Source organism: Podarcis raffonei, chromosome 14 (genome assembly GCF_027172205.1).
Source record: "Podarcis raffonei isolate rPodRaf1 chromosome 14, rPodRaf1.pri, whole genome shotgun sequence".
NCBI lineage: Eukaryota > Metazoa > Chordata > Lepidosauria > Squamata > Lacertidae > Podarcis > Podarcis raffonei.
In genome coordinates, this window is record NC_070615.1 from 6619819 (window position 1) to 6631212 (window position 11394).

The 11394-nt window shown below is 44.8% G+C and overlaps 1 protein-coding gene across 2 annotated transcripts in view; it reads left to right on the forward strand.

The window, feature by feature from the left end:
• Positions 1-10486, forward strand: part of PRTG (protogenin) — an 87691-nt gene extending 77205 nt beyond the window's left edge. The window contains exons 17-20 of one of the 2 annotated variants that reach the window (XM_053365839.1): positions 360-480; positions 1324-1489; positions 4009-4110; positions 4840-10486. In XM_053365839.1, the coding sequence (XP_053221814.1) occupies positions 360-480; positions 1324-1489; positions 4009-4110; positions 4840-5193 (743 nt within the window). In that variant the 3' untranslated portion in view covers positions 5194-10486. The remainder of the gene's footprint in view (positions 1-359; positions 481-1323; positions 1490-4008; positions 4111-4839) is intronic. The other variant, XM_053365840.1, reaches the window with a different exon arrangement.
• The last annotated feature ends 908 nt before the right edge of the window (positions 10487-11394 follow it).

Consider the following 11394-nt stretch of genomic DNA (forward strand, 5'->3'; position numbering starts at 1 on the left):
AAAGTGACCCTTATTAGAAGGCAGTTGAGAGCAGTAATTTCTCAGTGATGGCTGTGGGGAGTGTGTATGCCTTTCTCAAGGTCAGTGAGGGGAGGAGCCCATGGAGGCTTCCAAGGGCCAGATAGAGAGTGCTGCATGTGGCCCCCGGGCCTTATCTTGCCTGGGAACTGGGTACTTGTTCATTGGGCACCTTTGTATGGAAAGCAGCCTGTTAGAGCCTGGCCCAGTTAGTTTCCTCAGGAGTCCCCGATGTCCGTAGCTGATGCTTCTTGTGTTTTCAATTGCAAGGGGTGCCCAGAAATTGTGCTGCAAAAAGGGCACGCAAATGATAGACCTGGGTGTTGCTTTCTTCCTTGCAGCTAATTCTGGCTATTACCAGCTGGACCAGAAGTCGATGACAGGCATCATTGCAGGTGTCTGCATTGCCCTGACGTGCATCTTGATCTGCATCCTCATCTTGATCTATCGCAGCAAAGCCAGGTAAGCTTGGAGGGGGCAGCTAGGTGCTTCCAAAGTGGTACCATTGAAGCACCCACAGAAATGAGGGTCCGGTGAGGTTGGGGGGACCTTGGACACTTCTCACTTGGAGCAATTCAGTATTGTGACAGCAGTGGGCTCCTAGGCTCAGGCCCTGAGTGGAATCTGTGGGAGGGGAAGCCTGAAGCCCATGACCTTTGAAACAGTACACTTGCTTGCATGCTGTGGACATGTGTGCTCTTCTGCTTAGAGAAGCTTACCTGAGATGTGTCTGGATTTGCAGTAAAGAACTGTTTTGCTTACATATCCCAGGTCTTAAAACTCCTGGGATCTGGAGCCAGAATATACACAAGCTGAACGGTCAAGTATGGCAGCTTTTGGCAGGCTGGCCCAATTTCAGGCTGTGGTTGGAGATGGAGTGAGGATCACCTGTTCAAATGCTGAAAAACAAATACTGTAGTTTAGGGTGGAAGAAGGCAAGGGTAGAACCTTGTAGGGAGTGTTGTGGTTTTGTTTTGTATTGTATTTACTGGGGAGCTTTGTAAATATTCAAGCACATGAACACACCCAGACACCTGCAATCTAAAGTCCAGTTCCAGATGAATCCCAGAGAGTTTGGTTCCATTCATAAATCACTGCAGTCGGTTGATTTTAAGAGGGCTGGGAAATCTTTGGCTCTGCAGATGTTATTGGCCTCTGACTCCCATCACCCAGCAACATCTGGAGGGCCAAAGAATCCTCTCTCCTGATCTAACAGGATGTAGGCACGCAAGATCGAAAGGAATTTGCCTCAGCCTAGCCTGCTTGTCTTAAGTCTCACTTTCCTTCCTGCTCCACATTGAACAGGAAAACGTCAGCCCCCAAAAGCATCCATCAAGCGTCCCACCAGCACTCTCACAGCAGCATCTCTTCCATGGGTGCCAATGAGGTGGGCAAGAGCCTAGAAGACCTTGCTGAGAATGAGGAATCTCTACAGCCAATGATGGCGGGAAGCAGCTTCCTGGATGCCAAGGTACAACGGCCTGTCTTTTCTGGGCTCCTGCTGCCTTAACTTTCTTTGCTTTTGCTTGTTTATTCAGAAAATTTACACACACAGCCCAGCCTGCCAAGGGGTTTGCACCACACAGGACAGCTTACAATAATTAGAAGCAAAACAGTCTCATAAAAGGAATGAAGCAGCACAAAAATGGAAGCAGGCTTGATGGATAAAAACATTTTAAAAATGAGGGTCACATGAAAATAGTCTGCCCAGGGAGACCAGTGCTGTCTGGAACAGGAAAGTTACCTAGTCACCGAAAAATTATTATTTATTGAAGTTTTATAGCACCCTTCATCCAAAGAGCATAGGGAAGTTTACAACATAAAAATACAAAATGAGAACACAAAAAAACAATAACAAACCAATAACACCCCTCCCACAAACACATTTAAAAGCCATAGATCTTAAGTGGGGGAAGACAAATGGCTCTCAAGAAGTAAGGCATTCCCAGGTCCATCTGTAGCCACTATGGAGCCTCACTCCTCATCCCAACTAATTGTGTCTCAGTCGAGATACAGAAAAGGCTCTCTTTGGGTGTGGTCAGGCTGATATAGGAGGACAGGAGCCCTCAGTTACCCTAGAGCAGGGGTCAGCAACCCTTTTCAGTAGGGGGCCAGTCCACTGTTCCTCAGACCTTGTGGGGGGCTGGACTATATTTTGGAAAAATAATAATGAACAAATTCCTATCCCCACAAATAACCCAGAGATGCATTTTAAATAAAAGGACACATTCCACTCATGTAAAATCATGCTGATTTCTGGACCGTCCGTGGGCCGGATTTAGAAGGCGATTGGGCCAGATCCGGCCCCCAGGCCTTAGTTTGCTTACCCATGCCCTAGAGCCAAGCTTTTTAGGGCTTCAAAGATAAAGAAGCTGGCACACCCAACTTAGAGGCATTTAAGATAGGGTTTCTCAAATTTGGGTCCCCAGCTATTGTTGGACTGCAACTCCCATCATCCCTAGCTAGCAGGACCAATGATCATGCCATGGAGTGGGAGAAGTGTTTGTGGGATTCTCCCACCTCTCAGGTGTCAAAGTGACTTGTCCGGCCTTTGCTGCTATGCACTATTGGTAGGGATGCCATTTGCAGGCAGCAAAGAGTCTTGCGCCAGACCTCCAAGTTCAGGGTACTTCAGCATATCCAATGAAAAAGAGAAACAGAGCTGTGTGTCACCTGCTTTTTGCTGTTAGCAGATGCCTAAGGCACTGGACAGAAGCCCCCCCCCCACTTTCAAAAAATGATCCCTAAGAAAGGACAGGGACACCAGAAACCAGGGCCTCCCAAGCCCATCCTGTCAAGGGATCCAGAAACATACCAGAGTCAGTGGTACTGAAACTCTACAGAAAAGCTCGTTCTCTTCAGCTTCCAGGGTAAAGATTTCCCCAAAGCAACCCAAGTCCCCCAAACCAGGCCTGAAGCCACATGGAAATGTGTCTAGGGGAGGGGTTTCCAACTTGTGGCCCATGCGCCACCAGTGGTTTGGAGCTTCTTTTGGGTGATCTGTGGCACGTCCACATTAAATAGTCATGGTGATTTTATTTGTATTTTTATTACTGCTTTTATTTCTTATATTGTATTACAATTTGAATTTTATGGAACTGAAATTGTAATACAATAAAATACAATATAAGAAATAAAAAAGCAATAAAGTCACTATTAAAAACCACTCAGCCCAGCACATTGCAACTGCTACAACAGGCAGAAAAATCATTGGGTGGTCTGCAAAGACCATCCATAATTTTCAAGTGGTCTGTGAGGGAAAACGTTCATGCGCCACTGGTCTAGGATAATCCATGTTACATTTTGTAGAAAGCCTATCATGCTTGAACCCGCCAAGAGCATTTGATACTAGACAGAGATAGTGCTGGTGTTTTTCTAGGGCTCCCCCCCGCCCCATCTGTAACATTCTCCAACTTATTCAGAAGGTGAGTTCTTCCAGAGAAGCCAGTGGCTGTCAGAAGACTTCTGCTCTTTCTTCTCCAGTGGCTTTTGGGGAACTGCAGCAGCATGTCAAGGCTACCTTCAAGAGCACCAAGCTCACTGTTTCTTGCTTCCAGTCTGCATCCACCTCATTAAAATATCCTCTTTCCTTAGAAACATGTGGTCTAAAATTACAGCCCCACAAAAGTTGCCCTTTTCACAAGTTTACTTTTGACTTTGCTGTAGACTAAATGTCCTCTCAACAGAAATCAAGCAGACTTTTGTGGGTGTTTGGGGGGAAGAGGTTGAATGCAAGAATTTACAAGGTTTCAAACACAGTCCTATGCATGTTTACTCAGAAGTAAGTCCCACTGTGTTCAGTTGGACATACACCTAGGTAAGTGTGCATAGTATTGCGATTTAAGCCAATCTGCTTCCAAGAGAGAGCAGAAATTGCTGGAGTTAATATTTTTTGTAAAGTTTTAGAGTTGAGTTGTGAGGACCTTGTTTTAATTTCAGCCAAATCCTTTTTCCATTGAGTAACTTAAGGTTTCCTCCCCTATCTCTTAGGGTGGTACCAATTTAATTATAAACAGCTATGGGCCAATTGCAAAGAAGAGTTCCAGGAAATGGCTCTTCTTTCAAGACTCTAAGAGAGTGAAGTCAGAAGAGGTAAGAGAATGACTGAGTGTATTCTGCCTCCTGGCCTCTTCAGGCTTGAGAGTGACTCTGAATTTCTGCCTTGATATCTTGCGTTGGGGCATTTTGTGAAGTGAACTAATCACAAGGGCAATCCTCAAATCTCATATAGCTCAAGAGCTTCTCTTTCCTTTGGCTGGAGACAGGGTTGGCTCAAGATAATTTGCTGCTTGATGCAAAGCGCCTCATGGCAGCTCTCCCCATCCTGCATGCCGAATCAGACTTGATTGGCAGTTGAATCTTACCTCAACGTGGCATACTGTATCTGCACCACACCTGAGGTCCCGGGGAGGCTGTGTGGCACATGGGGCTGTATTTTCCCACACTTTGCAGCCAATTCCCATTCTCTAGCATCTGCCACCTGAGGTGACAACCTCATGGTAGGACCAGGCCTAGTCAGAGATGATGTAGTTCTTTGCAGTTTATTTCAGTCTCCAGCTTGCCCTACTATGAGGCAGTGAAGCAGGAAGGCATTTACAACTGACTTCAAAAGATAGGCATGGTTTGGGAGAGAAATGGCCTCGTGAGCCAGTTTGGACCCCCAGAAGGCCAAAATTGGCCGTGTGTTTCCTACTCCAGATCTCAGTGTTCACCTTATACCAGCAGAGTTTTTGGGTGTTGCCTGTATTCTATTTTGGTCTATTCTGCCTTAGAAGCACCTTTATTTTTGTGTAATGCTTTTCCTCCCTGTGTTTCCTTCAGACCCAGAGATGTTTTACAAAAGCAGTGTGTTTGTATCAGTCGGGCACTGCCGTCCTCATTGGCAAGGATGCCTCCCCAGAGCAAAAGCCGAACTACCAGGCTGCGTACAGCATCGTTGCTGACACAGAGCATTCAGCAAACAGTGAAGAAAGCCACGAAACCGGTGATTCTGGAAGGTTCTCTCATGAGTCCAACGAAGAACTTCACCTCTCTGCGGGCGTCAGTGCTACTCCAGTGACCCCCGATTCCTTTGCAGGCAGTGCCCCTGTGTGTCCGCTCCCGAGTGCCTCTGAAGAGCCTCCCGACCAAAGTCCGCCGCCACTTCTCCAGCTGCCGCCTGCAGGGCAAAACTGAGCCTGCCACCAGAGCGGCGTGTGTGTGTCTGTGTCTGTATGTCTGTGTGTGTCTGTTCAAAGGACAATGAACAAAGAGCCAAAGCTTTAAGTGGGAACCCTGAGTGGCCAACAGGCGATCCCGCAATTCTGTCGACCATTTTTGTTTTTTTAAGAAATGTGTTAAAACTCACGCTTTTTGAATGTTCAGTGCTCAACAATGTGAAAGGAAAGTACGGATTTCTGAGTAGAGCGAAGAAGAGAAGTTTTTATATATCTATATATCTATATATCTATCACTGGAGCAAAGGTGATCCCTTTGCTTGAATATCTACCTCAGTTTGCCGGGTGGCATTACCTCATGTTTTTTTGTGTTGAGAGTTGGTCTCGGCTACATAACTGACGATAACTTCCTAGTAGTCCCATGTATTTCCCCTCCATTTTATGTGTAGGGTGTGAATGTGTGTGTGTGATCCAAAGGAGTTGTGTCGGCAGGTGAGCAGGGATGTTCAGCTGAAGCTCTGGCTTTGAGGAAAAGGCGGGGGGAGCCTCTCCATGGGGCAGGAGCAGAGGACCAGGGCCAGACTGGAATCTGGAAGGAGGGACTCTGACTGCAGCCTTTTCTGCCAAACCCCCTAGAAGGTTGCCTAGCGAGGGAGCCCAGGCTCTTATGACTGCTTCACAAGAGGCCAGGGCCTGTTGAGTTGTTTTGCCTTCAGGGCTGCAGCCCTGGGAGGGGGCCAGTAAAAGCCAGCCCCTGAGCTCCCAAACACTGAATCGCTTTCCTTTTGAGACTTGAGGGTCACATCTCCCTCCTCCTTCCCCCAACCTGCCTCAGACAGTGCCTTCTTCTTCTGATCACATCAGCCGAGCATTTTTTGGTCAGGATATGCTGTGGTGAATCGCTCGGGCCCAGCCGTTGTTCCCTATTCCTTGACTTGCGCCCATCAGGCAGGTAATGCTAAAAAGGGAGTGTTTCCTCATGCTTCAGAGCAATGGTGCCTTTCACTATATAGATATCTTATGAAATCACTGTTTTGCCTTATGCCTTTTTTAGTATTCATGAAGTTGCTTCAGAGAACAGAAAGATGCCTTAAATGTGCTCTGCAGGTTGTGGGGTGCAAAGGGTCTCAAGTGCTCAGAAACTCTTCCCATAGGTCTGTTTCTGGCCAGTCCTGAGCTCTCCAACCCTGCTCAGGGCTCCTTGCTTCAGATTCAGATGCTGTGATTATTGCATTACAGGGGGTTGGACCACATCCCTGCCAACTCTACAATTCTATGATTCTATGAAAAGCGTTAGGTCCTTCCACAGGCCAGCTTGAGCTCTGCCGAGGCCTCTCTTAGAACAAAGGAGCCAGAGACTGAGCTGAACAGCTTCTCAGAAGAGGGGGGCACCTGTTTCTGCCACCTCATACCCACACAACTCCTGTTTTATACTACCTCCTTTTAAAGTTATTCTAGTATTATTGTTTTCCCGTACTCAGGGCGCAGTTTGTTACTTTTTAAGCTGTCTTGCAGCAATGTGAGGCAAACTGACAGGGTATTGTGTATTATTTTGTTTTTAAGTTTGGGAGAGAATGCGAGAGAGTGAATGAGAAAGCAAGTGTGTGTGTGAGAGAGAGGGCTATATTCACCAAAGTTGGGAGCCAGTCAATAGAGATCTCCCCCTCCTCTCCCCCAATCAGAATTAATTTCTTTTTCCAAAAAACGCAATACTGGCAATTAACTTCCCAGGGCAATTCCTGGTTCTGTTGCGGACAGCAAAAAAATGTCCACTTGTGCCATATTAAGATGGGAGCCAGTATGCAGGTATGTTTGGGGAAGAGGAGGGGGAACTAACAAATCTCTCCCCACCTACCCTTTTTCATTTTTCTTTGGTGAATTGGCCTCTGTAGATCTTTAGAATGCAGGTGTATGTTTGCTAGCGCTGTACCAGACAAGACCTGTTCACCTTTCACAATTTTCTTGACGCAAAGGCTTTAAAGATGATAATAATCTTGTACCAAAGAATTTTCTGTAGAAAAGAGAAGAAAGCTGCATATTTTCCAAAAAAAATAATGGTAATTGAGCTAGTTAAAACTATAGGTTTGCATACATTTTATTACCTAAGTAGTTACTAACCAAAAGGAGGAGAGAACCAAACGAGAAGGGGCCTCTATGGACTGTAGGAGTTTATGGTCCAAATTAGTTCTACAATGTTAACTATCTTTATTGCTACAAAAGACAGCCTTTAAAGAAAATTGAAATAAGACCTTTTCAGCATATAAAATCTCCAAAGACTTCCAAGTGTAATTTTGTTTTCCTTTTCTTCAGCAACTAAGCTCTTTTAACAGTCCAGTATTAGATACACTATAATATTTTTAAATGTGTTTTATATATATATATATTTACTTGCTGAAGAAAAAGAAACTTGTCTCACCAAAGATTTTATTTTTGGTCTCATTGGACAAAGCTGTGTCGGGCACAGTGGGGAGTGCGCTGCTTGAAGCCAGGAGACAAAAGATGGCACGGTTCATGCTGTGAAACTCCTGGCGTCCTTGGCGAGCCTCTTAGCAATGGCTGATATGCCAAGGTAACCATTTTCTTCTCCCAAAGACTTGTTTGCTGTGAAGTACTGACACTTTTTGACCCCTTCCTGATGCTGTTGGGTGACGCCAATAGATCCCCCTCCTCCGCAGTTTCATGCCAAAGACCCATCAAGCTCCACGGCTGCTCTGGGAATAATCAAGAGGAGCAGGTGCGGCTGTGGGAACCGTAGTAGATGGTGGCTGCCATTGTTGGGCCCTTAGGCTGGAAGATGCTTCGCGATCTCTCTTGCCCTGAGCATTTTAGACTGGGATAAGGTTGCGATAGCTTTCAAGTTACATGGGACTCTGTGAGGCCTCACAAAGATCTCTGTGAAAATTAAAAGTCTGCCTGCATTTGTGTGGGCACATCTTGGCTCATCTGAGTAAAGATACTACTTTTACCTCACACGTGTCTTCTACTGGAATTCTTGTCAGTCAGACAGCGGGTTAATTGCCTCAGTTTCCAAATATATCCAGTTAACTAAAGAGAGTGGCTTTACCCACAAGGTGATCTGCCAGTAAAGAAATAGCTTTTATTCAAGTACTACTTAGCAGCAAATGAAGAAAAAAACCAAAGATATTTAAGGTTACCTCAGTATAGAGGCATGATGTGTTAGGTAGGTCTCTTTGCCTTTTTTTTTTTTGAGTTAGCCTTATATTATAATGTGTCCCTCCAGCCTGCATCCAGAGAGGCGCTTAGTACTTGCTTTGCCTTTGAATCACCATATGGCAAAACCAAGGATAATTCTAGACCCTTCTTTATCCCAGGGTGTGATGGCTGTGGGAGCAGCTTCCGCTGCTGAGTCCTAGAAGGGGTTGTAAGCCAGCCAACTTTCAAGAATGACTCTTTCTTGGGGCTCTCCTTTATCACAGAAGTTATCTTCTTCTAGAATGTGAATTTCCTTGGCCTTTAAAAATGTCCAAAGGATAGCTGAGTAAAACTGTCATTTCCTTTACCTCTGAAGAGCCAACAGAGAACCTTTTTTGATCCCAGTGGGATCTGAATTGGGTGGAAATGAGGCTATCTGGAAAGTGCATGTTCTGGAGTAGTCCCATTGGTTTCAATGCTAAGACACCGAAAGAGTGGCCCCAGGCGGCATAAGCGGTGTGCTGAGCCATGGGTGCTTGCCCCCAATGGCAGCCTCATGACCATGTGGCAGTAATGCTGATGCCATGATGTCCAGGAGCAGGCTTTGCGCTTGTCATTCTTACCTCTGGTATTTGTGAGCAAAATGCGCAGGCAGAATTTTATCTAGTTTGGTGATGACTGTCCACAGACCCCAAGTTCTGGAGGTGGGAAGACTCCCTCCCTTGTGTAGTGGCCAATTTTTCCAAATATGTATTAGAGGATGAGCATAGGTCCAGATTATGTATTTTCACTGTCATGTCAACCCAAAAGCCAGGGCTGGTGTAAAGGAGCGTGTGTATGTGTGCAATCTTTAGGTCTTTAAGGAAGCTGGCGTGATTTGAAAAGCCTGCCTGGCTCATGTCCGGGATGCTGATCTCTCTTGAGTCTCAAGTGCATGTGCTGTACTGTGAGAATCCGCCACTGGGCCAAGTGCAAGAATTTTCTAAAGACACATCTACCCAACCTCTGCACTGGCACGATTTCTGGTAAAGTTAGAAAATTTAAAGCATTTCCCTGTGATAGCTTTACAAATTTGTTCCTTTTAGTTATTCTACCACTTAAGATTAAATAACAGCTGCTGGATATGAATATGCCTTTGCTCTGTGTACACAGTCCCTTTGACAAGCTGGGGCCGAACCAGGAAGCCTTTGATTGACCTTTAGTTTATTTTTTTTCTGAACCAGGAAACTATGGTTACCAGCTTTGGAACCAACTAGGATGTTAACACAGCTTTAAACCATGGTTCAGCATTCTGTCTTATTCCAAAGCTGATAACCATAGTTTCCCAGTTTGGATAAAACAGGAAACAGTGGTTAATTGAAGACTTCCAAGTTTGCTAGCTAGGAGCAAAGGAGCTGCATTCATGGGCAAACACTCATTCATAGCTTTTTAAGCCAAGATATGGCCAAGCAGACGCAGCCACACTCCCACTATAAAACATCTTGCTCAAACCAGATCCACAAATTTGAATCTGATCTGAACATGATTTGGACCCAGTAGGAATTTGTTGTTTTTCCTTCTGTCTTTTATGCACATACACACTCCTTAAACCCACCTTGTGCTTTTGGTAAAAGGCTTGCTCATGAAACCTAGGCTTTTAAAAAACAAAAATATTTTTTGTTTCTGTTGTATTTTTAAATATGTGAATGAACTGCAAGTGCGGGAGTCCAGCTATATTTCTTTTGCGAAGGGTGTTCTGGCTCCCGGCGCTCCTTCTGCTGTTTCTGGTAAGGGCAGCAACAGCTGACTGGCAAATGGAGGACAAAGCTGAATTATATTAATTTTATATTTGACTCAGGGGATCAGCTCTGTGAATTCCATTGCATGAGGGCAGCTGGTGTTTGCCTTGATAATGAATGTACCTTTTTCAATGTATTTTTTAATGTTTTGTTTAATAATGTGGATTTTTTTTAAAACGAGATTCTTTTTTTAAAAATAGCATTATAGTGAATGTTAAACCTTGGTGTGTTTCTCCTCTTCCCCACCCCTCAGGCTTGTTCTTATACTAGCACAAATGTCATGCCAAAAATGAGTAGAAATTTAAATGCCAAAATGTTTATAAAACTGCTGTCTAATACTGATGGATTGCACAGTTTAAATAAAAGTTTCCTTTAGTAAAAGTTTTCCTTTTTTCTTTCAAGGAGTAATTGTCCTTGCAGTTTCTTCGATGGGTCAATACTTTGGGGAGGGGGCTTTGCATGGAGCAAGTGAGGGAGGAAGCTGAAATAAGGACATCAGGACCATTCTTGGGTAGACAAAATAGTCTCTCAGCAGTGTTTCCCCATTCCATCATAAGAACCCATACAAGGAGGAACTCCGCTTTCACTTGGTTATGCCCCCTACTTCTTGGCTTTCTCAACAAAGGCCCTTTGAGTATTTTGCACAATTTGGTATGAACGGAGTATTTTTATTTACCAAAAGTTTAGACCATTTTTATAAGCCAATGGTATTCAGACTTTAAAAATATTTATTATGCACTCTTGCAATGAAGCCTCGCCATAGCCAGCACCTCAACCTTCATCTTGAGACACTTCCTGTTTTGGTTTTTCCCCAACAGAAATTTGTGCATAGACACACACCCCTTGCTGCTCAGCTACATTATAAGGTCCCTCAAAGGCTGTCCCCTCCCATTCACTGCTCACTTTTTCAACAGCGCACTGCATACCTCTTTTAGAATGAGGGTCCTAATTGCCCACTTTGATGACTCGCTTTATTTCTCCTACTTTTGCTTGCATCCCAACCTTTCCTAAGTGGGTGCTCTCACATTTCTCTCTCTGTTCTTCCTGGTCCCAAAAGTGTCGCCTTCAGTTTGTACTTGGAACACCAAGACAAACTTACCGTATTTCTCTAATGGCTAATTCTGGCAGTATATTTCTAGCAGCCTATCTATAGAAAAAAACATCTCAAAATGAAGCATTCAGTCCTCTTTCCAACACCCACACACTATGTGGTGTGTCACCACACTAAGACAGAAATGGGAAAAACACAGCACTGCACCAAATTTTGCCAGAACTACAGATGTGCTAAT